This window comes from Pelobates fuscus, chromosome 5 (assembly GCF_036172605.1).
Source record: "Pelobates fuscus isolate aPelFus1 chromosome 5, aPelFus1.pri, whole genome shotgun sequence".
Classification (NCBI taxonomy): Eukaryota; Metazoa; Chordata; class Amphibia; order Anura; family Pelobatidae; genus Pelobates; species Pelobates fuscus.
Window position 1 is genome coordinate 76,156,144 of NC_086321.1, and position 25,302 is coordinate 76,181,445.

The 25,302-nt window shown below is 41.5% G+C and overlaps 2 protein-coding genes across 2 annotated transcripts in view; one reads left to right on the forward strand and one right to left on the reverse strand.

Annotated features, from left to right (window-relative positions):
- The window catches only part of C7 (complement C7), a 251,950-nt gene extending 243,283 nt beyond the window's left edge, over positions 1-8,667 (forward strand). The window contains exon 19 of the mRNA XM_063454005.1: positions 8,309-8,667. Within this exon, the coding sequence (XP_063310075.1) occupies positions 8,309-8,445 (137 nt within the window). The 3' untranslated portion in view covers positions 8,446-8,667. The remainder of the gene's footprint in view (positions 1-8,308) is intronic.
- Positions 8,668-10,152: 1,485 nt separating this feature from the next.
- Positions 10,153-25,302, reverse strand: part of C6 (complement C6) — a 61,882-nt gene continuing 46,732 nt past the window's right edge. The window contains exons 10-18 of the mRNA XM_063454003.1: positions 20,440-20,606; positions 18,566-18,791; positions 16,454-16,625; positions 15,098-15,209; positions 14,374-14,506; positions 13,205-13,396; positions 12,538-12,628; positions 11,388-11,626; positions 10,153-10,570 (exon numbers count right to left, since the gene is read on the reverse strand). Of these exons, the coding sequence (XP_063310073.1) occupies positions 10,395-10,570; positions 11,388-11,626; positions 12,538-12,628; positions 13,205-13,396; positions 14,374-14,506; positions 15,098-15,209; positions 16,454-16,625; positions 18,566-18,791; positions 20,440-20,606 (1,508 nt within the window). The 3' untranslated portion in view covers positions 10,153-10,394. The remainder of the gene's footprint in view (positions 10,571-11,387; positions 11,627-12,537; positions 12,629-13,204; positions 13,397-14,373; positions 14,507-15,097; positions 15,210-16,453; positions 16,626-18,565; positions 18,792-20,439; positions 20,607-25,302) is intronic.

Sequence of the window (25,302 nt, forward strand, 5' to 3'; positions counted from 1 at the left end):
TACTGTGAAGCTGATACCTGCTAAAGAATCCTAGGTGGGGACTATACCACCCAAACGAATAGATTGAGCAGTATATCCTGCTCATCCATATGTGAGTACCTGCATTTTTACTGTTTAAACTTATTTTTATTATATCTACAGTGAGCACTATATTTGGTTGTTTTTTCTCCCCCTTCTTTTATACCGAGGAATTATCTTCACCTTATCCCGCCAGTGGGGGGCAGACGCCACTGAATGCTTACTATACTTGAGCTAGTTTATGCTCAATAAGAGGTGAGTAATTTACCTCCCCTATACTTATCCTGCTCCTATTGGTCCTCAGTTTGCACTATTGGAGTTTCTCTGCTTTGTCTTTCCATGTATATCACGGAGTCAAGACACCCCATGAATTAGAGGATCCTTTTTTCTTCATTGGAAATCCCTACATATCAAGCCTTCCACTAATTTATTGGAATATACCAGCAGACTATAAAGTATTGGAACTATTCGTTATAACTGTTCCATTCCTCACCGTCAGAGTGTGTGCAAGTGGATTTATATTAATATTTATATTTTTATTCCTCTCCTTTGTGTCCTTTAGATTTTGTTCTATTTTATCTTTTTATTTATTTATTTTACATTGTTATTACTCATTTATTTGTAGTTAGCGCGACCTATTATTGTGTTTTTTACTATATATTATTTATTTATTTATTTATATTTATTTATAAAGTGTTTTACCAGAAAGGATACATTGAGATTTTTCTCATTTTCAAGTATGTCCTGGGTCCACAAAACATTGCATTGATACAATAGGGTACAATAAAATACAAAAACAATATTAATACAGAATATATACAAAATTTAACATAGAACAGGTAGAAGATATATAATCAACCATGACACGTCCATTCTGTTTTGAGGTATGTAGAGAGGGATCTCTTAAAGGACTTTAGGCTTGGGGAAGAATTAAAAGTGTGCGAGAGTTCGTTCCATAAGTGCGGCGTTCTCTAGGAAAAGAAGGATCAAAGCATTTTCTTTTTGTATTGAGGAAGACTAAATAAAGTGCTGGTACTGGATCGGATGTTATAGGAGGTGGGAACAGCCGGGTGAGTTTCCCAGAAAAGCTCTTAAACACAAGGCTGGAAAGATGAAGGGTGCGCCTGGATTCCAGCGCCAGCCAGTTTAGTTCTTTTAGCATGTCACAATGGTGGGTCCTGTAATTTACTTTTTAGCACAAATCGGCAGAACGAGTTATACAATGTGTTGAGTTTATTAATGTCAGATTGCGGTGCAGATGCATATACTACATCCCCATAATCAATGATTGGCATCAGCATTTGCGGTACAATCTTTTCCTTTACTGTAGGGCTTAGGCAGGATTTGTTTCTGTACAGGGCACCTAATTTTGGATAAAGTTTAGATGCAAGTTTTTCTATGTGGAGGCCAAAAGATAGATAGGGGTCTAACAACATACTCAAGTCTTTGAAAGAATGGACTGCGGTCAGTGTGCTATTTGAGTTTGTTTTGTTGGATAGGTGGGATTTGTGTAATTTGTGTAATTTAGGTACAGTTCCAAAGATCATTGACAGTTTTGTCACTGTTTAGTAAGAGTTTGTGTTTTGTGATCCACTTTTCTACCACTGTGAACTGGTCTTGGAGCACAGCCTAAAGCTGTGGTAGATTGGATTTGCTTGCATAGATTACTGTGTCATCTGCATACATGTGTACATTTGAGGATTTGCAGACATTAGGCAGATCATTTACAAATAATGGGAATAGTAGGGGGCAGAAAATGGAACCTTGGGGAACACCACAAGTGACTGGGAGATGGAGGGAGTGGGTGTCAGAAATGGACACATATTGTGAGCTATCCGATACATACGATCTAAACCAGGTTAGCAGACAATCACCATTACCTGAGTTTTTTAGTTTGTGCAGTAGAATGTCTTGGCCTACTGTGTCAAATGCCTTTGCAAAATCAAGGAAAATAGCTCCAGTTAGGTCTCCTTGTTCCATGCCAGTTTGGATGTCATTGCAAACTTTTAAGAGGGAAGTTGTAGTTGAGTTATTCGGGCAAAAGCTCGATTGATCAGGGGTCAGGGAGTTCGATTGTTTTTTAATGCTCACATAGTTGCGCATGGACGCATTTTTTCAAGATTTTTGACAATACTGGGAGCAATCATATTGTATAGTTAGAAACCAAAGTAGTGCCACCACCTTTATGGATAGGCACTACTCTCTCAGTCTTCCAAAGTTTTGGCATGTATCCAGACACCAAGGATTCGTTAATTAGGGTTGTGACAGGTTTAGCAATTGCCGGTGCACTAAGCTTCAACAGCATTGCTGGGTTTTGATCAGGTCCAGACTGACTTTTCATTTTTAGATTATTACGGTGTTTCTTAATGACACTAATAGGTACAGGTCTAAAATTGAACTTGTCTATATTGTGTCTTTGCAAACTTAGTTGGGGCTTGATCCATATTTGTAGCTTCAGGATGTGTGTCATTTATTAGCGTGGCAATCAGGGTGGTGGAGCATCTGGCAAAATAATTGTTAAAGGTATTTGCCACATCTAAGGGAAGTTGCAGGGTTTGGTTATCCACTTTGACAGTGGAGGGTTGGGAGTGGTTTGGTGGAGTTTGTAACTAATTTATGATTTTCCAAAAGTTTCTAGGGTTTGATATGTTATTGTTCAGATTTTCACAGAAATATTTGGCCTTGGCCAATTTTGATTGTTTTGTGCATATATTTTGCCATTGTCTATATGCACAGTGATCGTTCATAGATCCAGTACGCTGATTTTTGACCACAATAAATCCCAAAACTGGTACATTTGGATGAGGTCAGCTGTGACTCAGTTCATATGTGCCCCTTTTACTCTCACCTTACGCAGCGGGATATGCAAATTCCAAACTTGTAGGAGTTCGTACTGAAAGAATTCAACTGCACAGTCTAAATCTGGGATAAAGTTTAATCTGTGCCATGGGAGGTTCTTGATGTCATTTAGAACGTATTCAAGATTACATTTTTTGAAGGACTTGGTGATTTTAACCTTGGGAGAGGATTTAGTAGGCTTTATTTTGCGCACGCAGTACACTAAGCAGTGGTCACTTAAACTGTTAGGGAGAACACTTGCTTCCTGGATTCTATCAGGAGAAGTGGAGAGAATCCAATCCAGTAGGGTATGGTTATGACTTTTAATGTTTATGCCAGTTGGAGAGGAGATTAATTGCGTTAGCTGCAAAGTCTTAAACAGCGAGCAAGAACTATTATTTATTATTTTAGGATTCAGCCAATCAATATTAAAATCTCCAAAAACCAACAATTCACTTTTTGGGTTTTGAGCTATGGTTTCACTAAGGTGATGGGCTATGTCAGATAGGGAATGCACTGGGGAGCTAGGTGGGCGATAGAATCCTGCAACAATGATTGATTTACTGTACAGGATCTCTATTGTGCCAGAAAGGAAATCAAAGGTGGCAGAAGACCTAAAGTTTTGTAAGGGGGTAAACTTTATGGAAGTGTCAACATACATTACAATGCCTCCTCATCTTTTTGCTCTGTCATTTCTATGGCATGAATACCCATGTATTGCAATGGCAGAGTCAGGTATTTTTGTGGTTAGCCACGATTCAGAGAGTACAATGATTTTGTAACAGCAAGCTTGCAGTGCATCTATGTTTGGTAGGAAGCTGTGGATGTTACAGTGTATAAAGGAGAGGCCTTTTTAAGCTGGGAGACTAGGAATGGAATCTGTTGGGGGACCAGGGTTAGACTCTACATCATTTGCAAGGGCAAGTACCATGAGTAATAGGAATTTAGACTATCTTAGTTTGGTAGTATTGCTATTGTAAGGTTTTATACTTTTGTGGGGTGGTGAGTTGGAGGGCTTGGTTTCAACACTCTCCACCAGCACTCACCAGTGGTGATCAAGAGGGTAGTGGTAGGAACATGACAGGAATGTGAAGAGGGTTACAAGGAATATTAAATAAGTTACAAGTAGTGCATATATGGTGAAAAAGTAGTACTTACACTACACATATGGCTAGATAAAGAACACAAACATAAATGCAGCATGCACAACAGGGTGTGGATGATAATGAAGATGTTGATTGAAGCACTGTCTGCTGTTTTCCTCCTTGTGTCCTCCTTGGTGAACTCCCTTGGTAAACTCTTATGATTTAGGGCACTTATTGGAAGTTGCTATTTGATGGATAGTGGCACACAGATGGAATGTGGCCTGTGCTCCCTTTGGTCGTGTCCTCCTCAGTGACTTAACTAAATAAAGATCCCAGTCTGCCTTGAGATAGTCAATTGGCTTGATTTCTCCCAATAAAGTTTGACACATGAGATGGGTGGGATTGGACCCAACTGGACCCCAACTCCCCATCCAACTACCGCCCTATATCGCTACTGCAGTGACTATATAGTCCCTCTGCATCTGTCTTTTTAGGTATGTAGGCTAGTGTCTTCCCTAATTCATATCGGCCCCTAGTTTTCTTTTCACAAAGTCTCCCCTTTCTAGTATCCCCTGGCCCCCAAGCAGTCTTTTTTTTACATTTTTTATTCTATATCACCACTTTATCAATCTTTGTATATGAAAGATTATCTGCAAGCTTTTCTAGGGTTTATCACTGTCTCTCTCCAGTTTTTTTCTTTGCAGGTTACGTGGGTATCAGACAAATTTATGAAACAACTGCCATTCCTGGTCAGATAATTTGGATAATTGATATGCCTTTCTGAAGCAGTGGGGTTTTAAGGCTTTCTTAAATGATTGAAGAGTCAGGGAAAGTCTAATAGATTAGGAATTAGGAATTTCATAAAACGGAGCAGCTCCTAAAAACAAAAGTTGGCAGTGAGTGTGGGAATCGAGGCAGAAGTCAGTTTTTAGGGTGAAGGGGTCAGGATGGAACATATTTACTAGGAAAGATATGTGGGCTGGGACACTGTTGGCAAGTGCTTTATAGCTAAGTACTAGGATTTTGAAATGAATCTGGGAACAGTCATGCTCTTATCAGTCTTCTTCCTCCCAGTCTGACAAGTGCAGTCTTTCATTTCCCCATGTCTCTCTACCTCAGTGTCTCCTTTCTTTTATTTCTCTCCTTGTATCTCCCCTTTGTTTTTAGCATGCATTTCATTTTAAAGGATTTTATGTTCCAATCGAGGGTCAAGTACAGGCGACCCAGTACTATCTTGAGTTTCAACAGGCATATGAGGGAACACTAAGAGTAATCTATCCAATTATCTCACTCCATTTTGGCTTTCAATGATGGGCTGTTAAGGAAAGATCATTTGATGCCCTTATGTAGCACACAGTCTCTTTATTACACAGACACTCTAAGCACAAAACAACTATCTAAATGAAGCAGTTTTTGTATACAGATAATGCCCCTGCAGTCTCACTGCTCAGTATTCTGCCATTTAGGAGTTAAATCACTTGTTTTTATTAATTCCGTCCTGGTCACACTTCTGCTGGCTGTGACTGACATGCATGAAAAAAGAGGGTTTTTTCTGCTCTCTGTAACCTCCTCCTTCGGCCTCACACAGTGGTCTACTTCAGCAACTCATACAGCAGGAAAAACTCTTGATCTAATCTTCACCAATCACTGTACCACCTCTAATCTCTCCAATGTTCCATTTCCTTTATCTGACCACCATCTGCTGACCTTTGACATTGGCATACTCCGTATCCAAATTTCACCACCCTCAACTCTCTAATCTCGCAGAAACCTCCACTGCCTTGATCTCCAGCATCTCTCCACCAAACTCCACACTCTCATTTTACCCATCGCAAATCTCAATTGCTCTAACTCTGCAGCCTCACTCTACAACTCAACTCTCTCCTCTCAATCATGGCACCTCCTAAATTTAAACGCAGCCATCACTCCCATTTACAACCCTGGCACACCAAGCTGACTCGATATCTAAAACATTTTTACAGAATTGCTGAACGCTGTTAGAGAACGTCTCACTCTGCACCAGACTTCCTCCACTATAAATTTATGCTGTGCTCCAACACTCTGGCTCGTTCCTCTGCAAAAGTAAATTACTTCAACACCCTCATAAACACACTGTCCCACCAACCCAAATGCCTATTTCACACTTTTAATGCTCTCCTTCATCCTGTTGCTCCCCCTCCCCTACCACCCTGTTCACCTCACTTCACTGAGAAGATTTTTACCCTTCCAATACATCTTCCAATACATTACCCAATCCCACTCACTCCACTGTTTTATGCTCATTAGCACCTACTACAACGGAAGAGGATTCTGCTCTGCTCCGCTCTTCCCTCCCCACCAACTGTTCCCTTGATCCTATTCCCTCATATCTCATCCACACTCTGTCTCCCTCTCTTGCTCTTCCTGTCACTAAAATTTTCAATCTCTCCCTTTCCTCAGGCACATTTATTTCACCCTTCAAGCATGGAACTATAACACAAATTCTGAAAAAGCCAAACCTCGACCCCAATCCCCATCCAACTACCGCCCTATATCGCTATTGCCATTTGCCTCCAAGATCCTTGAGAGAGTGTGCGAGAGTGTGTGCGAGATTGACAGACTTCCTATCCTAGAATCTAACTCTCTGCTCGACCTGCTTCAATCTGGATACCGCGCTTGTAACTCTGTCGAAACAGCTGTGACCAAAGTATCCAACAATTTAATCGCTGCTTAATCTCGCGGCCATTACTCTATCCTAATTCTCCTTGGTCTTTCTGCTGCCTCTGACAATGATGATCATCAACAGCTTCTTCCTATTCTCCTTAATCTCGGTGTTGGAGATACTGCTCTCTCCTGTTGCTCCTCCTACCTCTCCCAGCGCTTTTTCAGTTTTTCTCTGGCTCTGCCTCTTCTCCCAAACCCCTCTCTGTTGGCGTTTCACAAGGTCCTGTCCTTGGTCCCCTATTGTTCTCAGTCTACACTGCCTCCCGTTGTAAACTCATCAGCTCCTCTGGCTTCCATTATCATGTATATGCAGATGATACACAAATCTACCTGCCCTCTCCTGATCTCTCTCCACCCATCTTGACTCGTGTGTCTGACTACCTCTCCGCGATTTCCAATTTGATGACTGCTCACTTCCTTAAACTCAACCTATCGAAAACAGAACTTCTGGTCTTTCGTCCCTCAAGTGTTGCTACACCGGTGTTTGCCTCCCTCCAAGTCAACGGCGCCACCATTACCTCTACCTTGCAGGCTCGCTGCCTAGATGTTCTCTTTGACTCCGACCTCTCCTTCACCCCTCATGTCCAGTCGATCACTAAATCCTGACTCTTCCATCTCAAAAACATAGCTTGCATCCGCCCCTACTTAACACCAGATGCAGCCAAGGTGCTGGTCTATGCCGTTGTTCTTTCTTGCCTTGACTACTGCAATCCCCTTCTCAGTGGTCTTACGTGTTCCCAGACTGCACCTCTGCAATCTATAATGAATGCGGCGGTGAGGCTAATTTTCCTGTCCGCCCGCACCTCCCATGTCTCCCCCCTCTGTCAGTCCCTACATTGGTTTCCAGTTAGATATAGGGCTCAATTTAAGATTCTGGTGCTTGCTTACAAGTCCCTACATAATGCTGCTCCAGCCTACCTATCCTCCCTAATACAAAAGTATGTCCTGTGGAGGCTCCTGCGCTCTGCCGAAGACCTACGTCTGTCCTCTGTCCACATCTGATGCTCACCTCCAAGACTTCTCCAGGGCTACACCCTTTACGTGGAACTCCCTTCCCTTCTCCGTTAGACTTTCACCCAGTCTCCACTCCTTCAAAAAATATTTGAAAACACACTTCTTCAGGAAAGCATATAATTTAACTTGTTAGCAGGTTTTCATTCACCCCTTCCTCCTCCTCCCCCCATGACTCCTCTCCTGCAACTATTTTTCTAGCAACCTATTTCATTAACCCTACTTATACCCTTTGTGTCACTATACCCACTCCCTCTGCATGTAAACTCATTGAGCAGGGCCCTCAACCCTTCTGTTCCTGTGCATCCATTTGTCTGGTTACAATTACGTGTCTGTTAGTCCACCCATTGTACAGCGCTACGGAATTTGCTGGCGGTATATAAATAATAAAATAATAATAATAATTTTAATTCAGATCTTGCAGCAAAGTGTGTTTACGTTGGAAGCTTTTATGTCCTGCTCTGTTAATTGAACTTTAATCACACACAGGAAGCTACTGCTTGGTATTAAAATGTGGGGGTCATAAATTCTAAATAAAACATGCTGTGTAATGAAGGAAGTTGAAAAATATTGATATAGTCTCATCATGTGCTGTTTCACTATGCCTTCAATATGACTTTCCCATTAATATATTGTATTCCTTCACTGTCTAGATGAACGACGAACATGCATCAGCATTTGTGTTGAAGTAGATGGCACAACGCAAACCCTGACTGAATGCGAGGCAGGAGTCCTTAAGTGCCAAGGGGTGAATGTTGCAATTGTCAGCATAAGTCCTTGTGATACATAGAAAAATCACAGTGCTGCATGCTTCATTTATCCAAACTGCTACAAAGCATGTCAAATCAACTCAGCATTTCAACAGTTCAAGGATTCTTTCATCCTTAAAAACATTACAGTTTGTATACAAGATCTCACTAATTCAGTGTGTCAAGCCATGTGATTCTCATCTTAAAATAAATTGTCACTTTTTTATTTTTGACAACCAATACAATGTTTTTGTCTTTTCATATTTTGAATGCATCTTTATTGATAAAACCCAGTATTCATGATACAAGGTAAACTAATTAAAGGGACACTATAAACACCACAACCACTACAAATATAAATAATCAAACCGTTTTTACCTGTGGTACAAAAGGTGCTGCTCCCAGCCTCCATACCGCCAACCTCTTTCCACTGAGCTAAGTCCAGCAGTACGGTTAGCACAATGGCTGAGAGCAATCAGGTGGCGTTTGCTGTCAATGATCTGACTCTGAACGGCAGGGCTTGGCTCAGGGGAGCTAATGGAATTTCGAAGTATAAGCTTCCTGCTCTCAATTCCATTTTGTATCTATTTTAAATTCTAAAAGTATTTCACAATACTTACGTATGCAAAACATTAAGCCCCCATAGGCAAACATGTCAAATTGTAAAACATCAAATTAAAAATTGCCACGATGTTGTATGTTTTTTTCTCAGTGAGACCTTGACTTTGGCTTGTGTACTACTGAGTATAAGTGGGGTTTGTTTGTTTTTCCTGCAATGTTACAAATGACCACATGGAATCTCAAATAAATTGTCTTTTATTTATTAAGCAGCATTTTCTGCTTATATTGACCCTTTCAATAGATTTAAAAAGAAGCTGGCACTTTTATATATTAACCTTGTTACACCCCTCTGTTTGTGAATCAGTCAATTGGTACTGTTAATTTCAGATTGCTAAGCTCAGTGGAGCGAAACTCAAGAGGCATCAATTGCTCAGAGCATGAGACTTGCAAAGACTTCTCATAGAGCAGCATTGGGAAGTCTGTGATTGGACAGCCACAGAAAGTATAGGTGGGGTTAGAAGGGGAGAGTTTGCAAAGGCTTCAGACAATTCAATGCAAGCAAATGCATTCATGTTTTCACTTGGGGTATATCAACTAATCAGTGTTTTATTTTTGGTCTTTTATCTATGCATTCTTTTTTGGGGAGTGGAGTACCCCTTTAAGGCTTCAATACATATAATTAAATGTGCTTTGCCATTAGAACATGTTCATAAAGCACTTTAATCCCTTAAGCACACATGACATGTGTGACATGTCATGGTTCCCTTTTATTACAGAAGTTTGGTCCTTAAGGGGTTAAAATAGTGCCTTCATCTTGTAGTGACAATGCTAACTCTGCTGTACAAAACTATACTGTTATTTTTCTGGACTTCCTTTGGGCATTGCGAATATTCTGCAGTACGAGACGTTCCATGCATTTTACTCTCCTATGCACAGTGTAAGTTGGGAGACAATCTGTTAAATTGTAGAAATAACAGGTTCTGATTGGCTCCTGACATTCTACACTCTCAGTAGCAGTAACAGTCTTTGAGGGTTACAAACTAAGCGGTATTGTTGTTAGATGATAACAGTATTCATTTACTTTTAATGTTTTACAGTGAATAATGAAAATAATTCAGATGTAAGAACAATTTTAATAAGTACAGAGTCATGATATGTATATTACACAGAGAAATACAACCTGGAACTAGTTACTATAAAAATGTTTATTGCTTGAAGTATATAGCAAAATTGTAGAATATTGTTGACATATCAGAAAGATGATTTAATACAGGATGTTGTCCTCACATAACTCTTTAGACTATGAATAAAATTAATGACCACAAAAAGCTAGTGTAAATATAAAACGTTAGCATTTTTCATCAGACAGGATTACATGACTTTTTCTGTGGATGTGTGTATGAATAAGTATTAATTCACTGTGACCTTTTTACGAAGTACATTCTCCATTATAAAGAATTTCCATTTTCATATTTCTACATTTTATGGTTGCTAATGCGCAATGATTAACAGTTCTTTGCTTTCCCGAAGTTCCAACTGTGACGCAATATAACTGGGCATCATTCTCTGGACACTGACTCGGGTTAATACATGAACATTCAGAACCTGCAGAGTATAAAAAATATTAGTGTCATAGAATCACAGAATGATACATTAATTAAATGAACACACACACAAATTATATAATGATATTATATTGTGGGCACTGTACTGTATATGTTTTAACAAAATATCTATCGATTTAACTGTACTGTTAAAGTTTTGAATAAAATAAACCGGTATTGATAGAAATCATGATCCTTAATGTCGCTACGAAATCTGTCTCGAAAAAGCAGGAATACCGATACGGTCTACCTGGGCCTTAATTTAATATTGTTGGATACGCTTTTCAAATGATCTAACATTTCTGGATAAACTTTTAAAATGATGTAATATTTTGAAAAATAGTTTAATATCATAATAAGTTGATATTTTGATATCAACATATCACATGTTATTTTTTTTTAAAATATTTAAATATTTAAAAAAATGTAATTTTAAAGATTTATCCAAAAATATTAAATCATCTGAAAAGCTTGTCTGAAAGTTTTAAATGGAGGCCTGGGTTTGGGTTTTAAATTGAGCCCAAACAACAGAGGGAGACAGCAAGTAAAAAAGTAGGTAAGTGGCAGGGTGCAGCCTCTGGCTCAGATCTTCAACAGCAGTGTCTTTACAAAGATTTACAAGTTGATAAATTGCATTAACATGGAAAATTCACAGCAACAACTATCAACATCTATCCATGTGGTTTGTGAACTAGATGTGTACCGTGCCAGAATGAGTCAACGTCTTAATTCATTGTGTTTTTAATTCAAAGGTTAGATTAGTTAATAGCTGACATATTCATCAAGTTAGCCCTTTAAATGTGCTCTTTAAATGTTACCTGCGCATCTTTCCCAGTCATAGCAGAAATCATGTCCGCAAGGTTCTTTCTTTACACTGCTCACAGACATGGCCAGTCTATCACGGACCCAGTTTAGGTTGACATTCCTGCACGGCCCATTGTTCAAGAAAACAAGTTGTTTAGTTCCCAAGCACTTCTCGGCCAGGTACTGACAGAGTGACATAGTGACGCCACTATCAGCATTTTCATCATATATGCACAGATGTTCTCTGTCATACCTAATCAAATAAAAGGAGAGATCAGCGATTTAATGTTTCAGGACCATATCTCAAAACATTTTACAGCATTACTGTTTTTTTCTGGACATAAGTATATCAAATTCAATCACCTAAAAAATTTACAAAACTAACTGTATATATAACAGTAACAATCGGGTATTTCACGAGATATATCTAAACCAGATTTTAAAAGCTGCAGATCTCTTATCTAAAGCCTTTGCAAGCCCTTCCCCTTCTTCCTTAGCCCAAACTTTCTGTGGCTGTCCAATCACAGACTTCCCAATGCAGCTCAATGAGAATTCTTTGCAAGACAGGTGCTCTGGGCAATTGTCTGCCTCTTGAGTTTAGCTCCACTGAGGAAAAGAATCAGGAAGTAACAGGAACGGTGCTCATACTGACAGCCAGAGGGGTGGAACAAGGATAATTTATAAAAGTGCCAATTTCTATTGAAATCTGCAATGTTTGTAAAAATCATAAAAGAAAAAAATAGGCCACACTCTTCACACATAAAGCACTTCAGTGCTTTAGATGATTTGAGTGTTCCTTCAAACACCCCTAGCCATAAATCTTGTACCCATTCATACAAAACGTGTCCTTTTCAGTGCTACATTTTTTTATGCATGGGTTGAATGACATTCCAGTCATATGATCACAATCCAATATCAATATAACATCTCCCTATTAAGAAGAGACCTTTTTTTAAACTCAACTTTCCAAGTCAATCTACTGCAACTCAGTAATTTAAAGTATGTCTTCAATTTATGGAGGTGATGACAGCATGATCTGTACTATCAAAAACCATTAAAAGAGTGCCTGGTGGTGGGGATGAGGAGATATTGTTCCCATTTTCATGGGGCTTTGTTACTATGTTACTACCTGTGATTTCCATCAGCTATACGTTAACGCCTTACCCACAATCTTGCTCTGGGGACACGCAGACACATTCAGATCCCACTTGCTTTTGGCCTGGATCACAGTTTCCTTGAAATACCTTAGCTGCTTCTGGAGTAGAAAAATACACAACTTGGTAAACCATCACATCTGAACCTACATATCTTCCACAGAGAAATATCTCAAAGCAAGTCTCACAAAGTCACATTATAATTATAGTTTTGAAAGTCACTCCAGTACAGTAGCAAAGCTGTTAGAGAGTGACTGTTGTTGCTTCTTTGTGTACCCTGTGATGTTATGTGCAACATTGCCCAAACAATATAGAAATGGACAAAACGAGGTGCATCAAGATCGCAAGAGAAACATTTGGCACTGATGTAAGTACGATCTTTTAGGAACGGAAAACTACTTGGGAGACAAAAAAAAAAATTCTTGACAGTTCTAGCACATTTTATTAACATTTTAATAATTAATAACCATTACAGTCCATCCAATCACAAACCACTCTAATTTCATCCAATCACAATACAGAAGGAGGCGTTTCCAATTAGTTTTACATGTACTTATTATTTGTAAAAAATATTTTTTGAAGTTTTTACATTCCCAATTAGATATTGTATGGATAATATACTGCAAAAATCTTAATGCACATAATCAATTATTTTTAAAAATCCTTCAAAATCTAACCTTTCTCGCAAGCAAGTTCTTGCAATATAGGAGGATCCCACGTGAAATCACTTCCACATCTGTAGATGTTTTGACCCGTTACAACCAAATCTTGAGGGCAGGATATCTGAATAGTTTCCCCGACTTTATATTCTTTTTTATACTGGAATATTGTGATGTCTTCCGATACTGATGGTCTTGAGCACATTGCTCCTGAAATAGAAAAAAAGAAGACATCAACGAATCATAATTGTTTTTTAATTCCTAAATAAGAGAGCCATAAGGTAAAGTAGGTTCATTCCCTGTTCAACTGGGTCCACTTTTGGTATACTTTGCAAGTCAACATTCATGCCACATCTACTTTATAAAAATACTCTCTCCACAAATTCTTTGACCTGTAATTTATTATCAATATTAGGGTCAGATGGCAAGACAACCCGTTTTTTTTACACAATGAAGAAATATTTCCCAGTCACTCAACTTTGTTGCTTAAAACTCACAAACGTTAAAATTTTGCTGATAAAAACAAACTTTATTGTTCATGAGCAAATATACAACTTAAAATAGTTATATTAGTCATTTTCTTTTCTTTGTGCCTAAGTAAGCATGGGATGCAAAACTACCACTACTAAAAGAGCAGTGGTAATGGTTACATCAGAAATATCTTAAAATATTCACTTCATTAAACGGTTATTCCAAGCGTCATAACCACTACCGGCTCTAGGCACCATGACAATATCAAATCACTGAAGTGGCTATGGTTCTTGTTATAACCCTTTAAGTTTTATCAACATGAGATGGATAATTAAGACAGACTGCACAGGCTCGTGATTGAGTTCACTCAGACTCTACTTTGCTGCCAGAATTGAGCAAATTTACTGTTTACTCTAGGTACTCAACTGAGCAACTTAACCAAACCTATACAGTAGTTGGGTTTACGTACCAAGTTTCTACATAGTCAGTTTGTTATATGGTGTTTGTAGTCATAGCTTTCCCAGGATATCAATAACTTTGGCCACTCCTGATGAGAATAGGGTGAACTTACTAATTGTAGAACAGTTCCAAGATTCCCCAAGTTGTCCCTAGTTGCATCTTCCTTAGTATAATATAGACTAATAATAAAGAAGCTGCTAAAAAAAATAGAGCATTATCATATAAACGGAAGAGACAGACTTAAAATAAACACTTACTTTTACACTCAACAGCCTCTTGCTTCCATGTGCCATCTGGAAGACACCGTAGGAACTGGTACCCAGAAAGTTCATATCCCGCTAGACACACTATTTCAGCCTCATCAGCTATAGAATACCAATTCTTTTCATCCTGCAAATACCAAATCCAGAATTATTTAAGTAACCCACATTGAAACCATGGAAAAGGGAAAAAATCGGTGTGGTGGACCCCTATACTCCGGCAGAGTATACCCGCTGTTAGTCTCCCAAACCCCAAGTGATGTAGTGATTATAACTCCCAAGTCCCTGAACATCAGCCTAGACTTGATGAAGGGTAAAACAAATCTGTTTAATCAAGGCTCAATGGCCTGTCTTTATACAATACAGGGACACAGCAAACACACCCATGACACTACCATAACACACCCATAAACACGCCTACAAAATGTCCCCAAAATGTCACCATGCCTAAGCATAAAATAACAAAATATGAAAACACACAAAAATATATATTTCCCACATAGGAACCCCCACATTCTATAGATCCCCAGGTAGCCTGGATCTTCTCCTGCACACCAATGAAATGTATGCTTTGAGCTTAAATTGTAATATATTACATTATGTAATAAATAGAATCTATGCATTTGTGACATCTGCAAAGCTGCATCACGCCCATGGAACTGTTTCATTATTTTAGTTTAGAACAAGAAACAATACAAAACAATATAAAACAACAACTTACAACGATGTATCCATGTTCTGGTGGATCTGGTTTACGGCATCCACTATCACGATCTGGCTGTTCTTGGTCTATTTCCTTCTTTTCCTCATTTTCATTAATACACAGTGCTGCTCTGAAGAAAAAGAGCTTTATTTTCAAGACCAAAGATCAAGAAGACTATGAATGACTCCAGAACCCAGAAATGTCATTATTTTCCCCAAATACAAACGTCACTGTTGATTATCTTTATTATTACACAATTTTTAGCGGTTAGCATGAGAGCTAGAGTTAGATTAGAGATATTGCTAAAACAAGAGTTAGGGTTAGAACCAGGGTTGGGATTTTTTTTACTGTTAGGGCATGAATGTACCTGTCTGATATAACACTCCTGGCAGTGGCTCCCAATTGCTCCTGCCATTAATTCTGCCCCTTTCTCAATAATATCTCACTATTTTTGACTTTTCTGAGCCTGTCAAGTCCTTCTTTTGACCCATTTTGCCTAATAATTATGCACACCTGATATAGGGTGTTGATGTCATTAGACCACACCCCTTCTCATTACAGAGATGCACATCACCTAATATGCTTAATTGGTAGTAGGCTTTCGAGCCTATACAGCTTGGAGTAAGACAACATGCATAAAGAGGATGATGTGGTCAAAATACTAATTTGCCTAATAATTCTGCACTCCCTGTATAGAGGGAGGTAAAGAAGGCCCTGCTCAAATGAATTTACAATCTACTGGGATTTGAGATAGGTGGATATATATTGCTGGTGTCTCGCCCAAGGTCACTCATTGTTGTAAGGATCTAACTGGGATTCAACACTGAGATGTTTTGATTGCTCTGCTGATGTTACTACTGGGAGCAAAAGTCCCACTAATCTCTACTAAGGTAGAAGAGGACATGTTGTAGATTTTCCCTTATATCCTTATATCAGGGGCTTCCATACTGCATGATATCCTTTAAACAGTGCTCTATGGGGACTAACGTATTGCTGAAGTACTCTCTATGCAGTACGAGGTTAGAAAACTATAGAGTTGCATAGATTTGGTCCAGCTAATGGATGGACAAACAAATAGATTAGTTAGGAAAAAATTACGAATAAATCAATTCGGCCAGTCAGATATTAACAAGCATGTGATTCGTTCGTGGGATTTGTGCACAAGCCTAGAAAACACCCTGCCCTTATCATTGACGGCCATCATTTAAAGTGCTTAATGAGACAATATAATTTATTTAAAATGAACAAAAAACAAAATCTAATTTTTTTAGCAAATAAAAAAATTACACTTATGGCCACTTTATTACATACATCACTTTTCTTTGATTCTTGCACCAAGCCCTGTGAGTTCTAGTTATGATATATTTGACTTACTTGTCTTCGAATAGAGAGATAAAGCAGCGTCCTTCTTGTGTTTTCTCGCCCTCGCACGCCTTACCCCCATTACGAGGAGCAGGGTTATTACACTCTCTTTTCCTTGTTCTTATTAAGGAAACATCACAGCTAGTCCATGGGGACCAGCAACTCCAGGAACCATCAACAACAGCTTTACATGCATAAAAAAGACAGAAATATTAGATAGCTCTACCAATCCAGAAAATACCAGCATATTTTGGTTACAGTGCACACATCAGTGGCTTCTTAAATTATATCTACCTCCACCTGAGCAAAATATTATTTTAGCTTATTATTATTTGAATTGCATAGCTTAAACAACAGTTTTTAGCTAGTTTTGGCTGAAAGGCTCGAGTACAATTATGGGAGTGGTAGGGCAACCACAGTTTAAGATACAAGAAAATAGGGATAGACGCATCTATCCCTAAAACATAATCTTCTATGTGGTCACAAAACTGAAGTTTATTTTAAACATTTATCAAAATGATGATGACTCGGATGCATTTGACCATATGGTATAGTCAGGGGCGTACCTAGGGCATGTGGCACCCGGGGCGGGTCCTGGGTTTGGCACCCCCCGCCCTCTCCAAACAACAAAAAAAAAACGACTAAATTTTAAAAATGTGTTATATATATTTTTTTTTTTTTAAATGTATTGAACAAATTTGTAAACTTTTTAAAACCCCTGCCCCCTTCTACAAAATCCCTGAACCCCCTCACACACAGTTACAGGCATACAGTCACACACAGTTACACGCAGATAGTCACAAGCACACAGTCACATGCAGACAGTCACACATATAGTTACAGGTAGTCATACACACAGTTACAGGTAGTCATACACACAGTTACAGGTCGAGAGTTACACACACACACAGTCAGTTACAAGCAGTTACACACAGTCACATATACAGTCACACACACGGTCACAGGCAGACAGTCATACACATAGTTACAGCCACCCACACACAGTTACAGGCAGTTACACATACAGTCAGTTATGCACAAAGTTACATGCAGACAGTCTGCACACACACACACACACAGTCATAGGCAGACAGTAACAGGCAGCATCACACAGTCACAGGCAGACTGTCACACACAGTCACAGGCAGTCACACACACACAGTTACAGGCATGCAGTCACACACACACACACACACAGTTACAGGTAGACAGTTACGCACACACACACCCAGTTACAGGCAGACAGTTACACACACACACATATTTACAGACACACACACAAGACAGACAGTCACACACACAGTTACAGACAGACAGTCACACACACACACACACACACAGTTACAGGCAGACAGTCACACACACACGCACAGTTACAGGCAGACAGTCACACACACACATACACACACAGTCACAGGCAGACAGTTACACACACACACACACACACACACACACACAGTTACAGGCAGACAGTCACACACACACACACACACACACAGTTACAGGCAGACAGTCACACACACACACACACACACACTTACAGGCAGACAGTTACACACACACACACACAGTTACAGGCAGACAGTTACACACACACACACACACACAGTTACAGGCAGTTACACACACACACACACAGTTACAGGCAGTTACACACACACACACACAGTTACAGGCAGACAGTTACACACACACTCATAAACACACACAAAGTTACAGGCATACAGTTACACACGCAGGGATTTCTTCTTGCTGCACCTCCATGTGCAGCAGTTACAGCAGCTTGTAAGGGCCGTGTTAAGCCCCGCCTCCGCTCAGGGATAGGCTCCACCCCTAAATGTCCGTAGCTCCGCCCCCCCTTCCTTCCGTGCAGCCACTTCAGCTTGCTGGTCTCTCCGTGTGAGCTGTGTGACACCCCAGCTGCCATGGGGCACAGCTCACACAGCCCCCTCCAGTCCCAAGACCAGGGTCAAGTCACCCCCCTACCAGGTGGCACCCGGGGCGGACCGCCCCCCCCCCCCCCCATATATGTATATATATATATATGGGTATAGTGTTGTTGATAAAATGTAACTTAGTTCTGATAGTAATCAAATATATATGGAATATACATTATTCATGTACCTGAACTGTAATCCGGTGCTCGCTTTTCACAGCTTTCACCGTAGGTCCCAGTTCCACAAATACAGAGGCATTCTTTGCCCGACAAAACTGCTCTGGCATTGTTGGGGCATGGCGAACATTTACATGGGTCAAACCTCCCCATATAGGTATCAAAAGCTTTCAGGAGGTTCCGTTTCTTTGTTACTGAGCATGGAAATCCACTTATTAAATCAAGAATTGGGGCCAACTTAAAGGAAAAAAACACACAAAACATTGACTCTTATTAAAGAGAATTGTGAGTTGGCAGTAAAAAGTAAGCAATACTATAAGTTATGTAAAATAAACTGTTATTATGCTTTTAAAGCAAGATTTAAAAAAGAAAGAAAGAAAATAAAGAAAAATAAAGAAAATAAAGAAAATAAAGAAAATAAAGAAAAAAGAAAGAAATATTTTGCCATAAAGAATACTTTCAAGGATTTCTTTGACAGAAATACAGGTGTGAAATCAATTGTTTGGTGTCCTCCGTGAATCCAGTAAATTTCTTATAATGAGGGTTACAAGGAAAATTGGGCTAATTAGAAACACATCAGGTAATAATACACTGTAAGTAATACTCAAAATACACATTAAATTAAAGTAATACTGTGGCGGTGATGACCTTTTAAAGTATGGTATATTTCTGTAGGTTTGTAATCTTTTTACTGCACCTAATGGCAGATGTGCACATGCGTCAGAACTGTGATTGGTTTTGATGTAGCTACTATGCACCGAAGGAATGGTATGTCACTGGTCTGTATCTTGTTTTTGTCAAAAGAAAGGACATGTTTTAACAACGATGTCAAAACAAAGACAGATGACAAATGTGTCAGAGAGGAAAGGGCAAATAAAAGCAATATTATTGTTATAAATAAAAGCAATATTAATATTAATTTGATTAAGTTTTCAAAGCTGAAATAATCAGGGTGAATAACACCTTAGCATGAGGACTGTGCAAAGCCCAGCACATTGAAATAAACACATGGGGACGGATGCAGGGATGGATTTGCCACAAAGCCACTGTGACCATGGCCTCTGTACTATATTGGAGCGTAACCACAGGTTACCACTACAATGATCTGATACATGTCCTGGCACCAGTAAAAACAAGTTGTCTGCACCCACAGGGGGTGCAGATTTACTTAATTTCCCACTGTACCACAAGGAAAATAATTCCCCCCTCCCTGACCTAAGGTAGGCCCCATGGAGAGGGGAAGTAACTTATCACCCCACCACAGCCCCTGTTACCACACTACAGTACTGCCACCCCACTACAGCCCCTGCTACCAAACTACAGCCCCTGTCACCCAACTACAGTCCCTTTCCCTTCACCACAGCCCCTGTCATTCAAGTATAGCCACTACCCCTACCATAGCCATTATCCCCCACCATAGCTACTATCCCCCACTTCAGTCCATATTCCTCTGCTGAAGACCTAATCCTCCCTCTACAACCCCTTTTCCCCCACTACAACCACAAATGCAAAACAGCAAGATTCCACCCCCAGACATGCACCCCACAAACAGCATCCCACAAACATACAACACAACAAGCAGCCTCCATACACATACACACAAACAGCCTCTCTCAGCCCTGTCCCACTTATCATCCAACCATCCACCTAGTCACATGAGGACACTAGTTTTGTGGGGACAAAGGAGAGTAAATCCATCCCTAATAGTGTGCTCCTGCAGCACTGCACATGTTTTTTTTTTTTCTGGAAAAATGCAGTCACTAAAAATGAACGTAACAAATAGTATAGCAGAATCTGAGAAAATAAAATGTATACTTTATTTTATAATAGCTAGGCAATGTACTTAATTGAAAACCACTATGTATATTTGAAATAACTAACTTACCTCAAATTCAACTAACAGTGGATTGTCTACAACAGATGCCACCCAGTCTGCAAATATATTTTCTTCTGGATATTTCCCATTGTTTGGGAATCCAAGTTTTGCAGCATATTCAGCTCTTCCACCCTTTGTGAAAGATATTGATTTTTGCGATGACTGCAAAAATGACCCTAATTGGGTTAAAATATAAAACAGTAGTTAAAATGCAATACAAAGCTTTACTTTCAGAAAATTAAACTCTCCAAAATAATAATTATTTTGTTTGGTGTACATTTCATATCCTGTCTGCAAAGGTCAGGGCCTGATTAAGACCCCGTTGGTTCTGGTGCTGACCATTACGATGGGCCAAATTACAGAATCTAATGGACTGAAAGCACTAAAACTTCCTAAACGTCATGTATCTGGTGGAGGTGGTGCTGGAGGGAAATTCACAGGATGCAGTTTTTAGAAAATGCATACCCTATGCTAATCTATCATTTCCATCTCTCAAATCCATACCCCCTAACACCAGCATCTGGTGAATAGTGATGTCGCAAACATAAAATTTTCGGTTTGCGAACGGCGAACGCGAACTTCCGCAAACGTTCGCGAACCGGTGAACCGGGCGAACCGCCATAGACTTCAATGGGCAGGCGAATTTTAAAACCCACAGGTACTCTTTCTGGCCACAATAGTGATGGAAACGTTGTTTCAAGGGGACTAACACCTGGACTGTGGCATGCCGGAGGGGGATCCATGGCAAAACTCCCATGGAAAATTACACAGTTGATGCAGTCTGGTTTTAATCCACAAAGGGCATAAATCACCTAACATTCCTAAATCACAATGGATATGGATTGACACCTGACTTATGACATATTGACACCTTGACATAGGGATTGACACCTGTCCTCAGAGACCCTGATACACACTGACACAGAGCAGAATAGGGACTGTTCCCCCTACATAGGGTCACTTGGCAGATATGGATTGACACCTGTCCTCAGGGACCCTGATACACACTGACACAGAGCAGAATAGGGACTGCTCCCCCTACACAGGGTCACTTGGCAGATATGGATTGACACCTGTCCTCAGGGGCCCTGATACACACTGACACAGAGCAGAATAGGGACTAAACCCCCTACATAGGGTCACTTGGCAGATATGGATTGACACCTGTCCTCAGAGACCCTGCTACACACTGACACAGAGCAGAATAGGGACTGTTCCCCCTACATAGGGTCACTTGGCAGATATGGATTGACACCTGTCCTCAGGGACCCTGATACACACTGACAGAGCAGAATAGGGACTGTTACTCCTACATAGGGTCACTTGGCAGATATGGATTGACACCTGTCCTCAGGGACCCAAATACACACTGACACAGAGCAGAATAGGGACTGTTCCTCCTACATAGGGTCACTTGGCAGATATGGATTAACACCTGTCCTCAGGGACCCTGATACACACTGACACAGAGCAGAATAGGGACTGTTCCCCCTACATAGGGTCACTTGGCAGATATGGATTGACACCTGTCCTCAGGGACCCTGATACACACTGACACAGAGCAGAATAGGAACTGTTCCCCCTACATAGGGTCACTTGGCAGATATGGATTGACACCTGGACTCAGGGACCCTGATACACACTGACACAGAGCAGAATAGGGACTGTTCCTCCTACATAGGGTCACTTGGCAGATATGGATTGACACCTGTCCTCAGGGACCCTGATACACACTGACACAGAGCAGAATAGGGACTGTTCCCCCTACATAGGGTCACTTGGCAGATATGGATTGACACCTGTCCTCAGAGACCCTGATACACACTGACACAGAGAAGAATAGGGACTGTTCCCCCTACATAGGGTCACTTGGCAGATATGGATTGACACCTGTCCTCAGAGACCCTGATACACACTGACACAGAGCAGAATAGGGACTATTCCTCCTACATAGGGTCACTTGGCAGATATGGATTGACACCTGTCCTCAGAGACCCTGATACACACTGACACAGAGCAGAATAGGGACTGTTCCCCTTACATAGGGTCACTTGGCAGATATGGATTGACACCTGTCCTTTAGGGATCCTGATACACACTGACACGGAGTAGAATAGGGACTATTCCTCCTACATAGGGTCACCATTTTTAGCCCAAGGCAGCTCATCTCATCAGGCCTTTTTTAGTCGAATGTATCGCCCAGTGTCAGTCCCTTCGGGATCCATCCCTCATTCATCTTAATAAAGGTGAGGTAATCTAGACTTTTTTGACCTAGGCGACTTCTCTTCTCAGTGACAATACCTCCTGCTGCACTGAAGGTCCTTTCTGACAGGACACTTGAAGCGGGGCAGGCCAGACGTTATATCGCAAATTGGGATAGCTCAGGCCACAGGTCAAGCCTGCACACACAGTAGTCAAGGGGTTCATCGCTCCTCAGAGTGTCGATATCTGCAGTTAAGGCGAGGTAGTCTGCTACCTGTCGGTCGAGTCGTTCTCTGAGGGTGGATCCCGAAGGGCTGTGGCGATGCATAGGACTTAAAAAGCTCTGCATGTCCTCCATCAACAACACGTCTTTAAAGCGTCCTGTCCTTGCCGGCGTGGTTGTGGGAGGAGGAGGATGACTTTCACCTCTTCCCCTGTTAGATTCCCGTTGTGCTGTGACATCACCCTTATACGCTGTGTAAAGCATACTTTTAAATTTATTTTGCAAATGCTGCATCCTTTCCGACTTGTTGTAATTTGGTAACATTTCAGCCACTTTCTGCTTATACCGGGGGTCTAGTAGCGTGGACACCCAGTACAGGTCGTTCTCCTTCAGCCTTTTTATACGAGGGTCCCTCAACAGGCACGACAGCATGAAAGACCCCATTTGCACAAGGTTGGATGCCGAGCTACTCATTTCCCGTTCCTCCTCCTCAGTGATCTCAATGAAGGTATGTTCTTCCCCCAGCCACGTACAACACGACGGGTACCAGATAGGTAACAACGAGCACCCTGGGATGCCTGTTGTGGTTGGTCTTCCTCCTCCTCCTCAAAGCCACATTCCTCCTCTGACTCCTCTTGCTCACAATCCTCTTCCAGCATTGCCTCAGGTCCAGCAAGCGATGCTGATAAGGCTGTTTCTGCTGGTGATGGTGACCACAACTCTTCCTCTTCACGCTCATCTATGGCCTGATTCAGCACTCTTCGCAGGGCACGCTCCAGGAAGAAAATGATGTCGCTGATGGTGCCTTCGGTGCGACTGACTAGGTTTGTCACCTCCTCAAAAGGACGCATGAGCCTACAGGCATTGTGCATGAGCATCCAATAACGTGGCAAAAAAAATCCCAGCTCCCCAGAGGCTGTCCTAGCACCCCGGTCATACAAATATTCGGCTTTTTCTTGTTGGAGCAGGCAGTTGAACATTAGGAGTGTTGAATTCCAACGTGTCGGGCTGTCGCAAATCAAGCGCCTCACTGGCATGTTGTTTCGCCGCTGGATATCTGCAAAGTGCGCCATGGCCGTGTAGGAACGCCTGAAATGGCCACACATCTTCCTGGCCTGCTTCAGGACATCCTGTAAGCCTGTGTACTTATGCACAAAGCGTTGTATGATCAGATTACACACATGTGCCATGCACGGCACATGTGTCAACTTGCCCAACTTCAATGCCGCCAACAAATTTGTTCCGTTGTCACAAACCACTTTGCCGATATCCAGTTGCTGCGGAGTCAGCCACGTTTCCACCTGTGTGTTCAGGGTGGACAGGAGTGCTTGTCCGGTGTGACTCTCTGCTTTCAAGCAAGTCAAACCCAAGACGGCGTGACACTGCCGTATCCGGGATGTGGAATAGTACCTGGGGAGCTGGGGGGGTGCCGTTGATGTGGAGCAAGATGCAGCAGCAGAAGAGGACTCAGCCGAGGAGGTTATGGAAGAGGATGGAGTAGGAGGAGTAGAGGAGGTGGCAGCAGGCCTGCCTGCAAGTCGTGGCGGTGTCACCAACTCCTCTGCAGAGCCACGCATTCCATGCTTGGCAGCCATCAGCAGGTTTACCCAATGCGCAGTGTAGGTGATATACCTGCCCTAACCATGCTTTGCAGACCAGGTATCAGTGGTCAGATGGACCCTTGCCCCAACACTGTGTGCCAGACATGCCATTACTTCCTTTTGCACAATCGAGTACAGGTTGGGGATTGCCTTTTGTGAAAAGAAATTTCATCCGGGTACCTTCCACTGCGATGTCCCAATAGCCACACATTTTTTGAACGCCTCAGACTCCACCAGCTTGTATGGTAAAAGCTGGCGGGCTAATAGTTCAGACAAGCCAGCTGTAGACCCTGGGCAAGGGGGTGACTTTCTGACATTGGCTTCTTACGCTCAAACATGTCCTTGACAGACACCTGACTGTGGGCAGATGAGTGGGAACTGCTCAAGGCGAGAGACGGAGTGGCGGATGGTTGGGAGGGGGGCAAGGAGGACAGCAGTGGTTGACGTTGCTGAAGATGCTGGACCAGGAGGAGGATGGTGGCTTTGAGTTTGTGTGCTGCTTATACTCATGTGTTGATCCCATAGGCGTTTGTGATGTGCGATCATGTGCCTACGCAAAGCAGTTGTACCTAGGTGGGTGTTGGACTTCCCATGACTCAGTTTCTTTTGGCACAGGTTGCAAATGGCATCGCTGTTGTCAGAGGCATCCACACAAAAAAATGCTACACTGCTGAGCTCTGCAATGACGGCTTTCTGGTGGTGGACACAGCATGCGTTGATTGGCGTGCTGTCGGGTTGACCCCAGGTGCCGATGCATGCTGTCTGACTGTGCCACTAGCTCCTTGTGACGGCCTCCCCCTGCTTCCAACTCGTCTCCTCCTCCTCTCTGTCTCCCCATCTGAACTT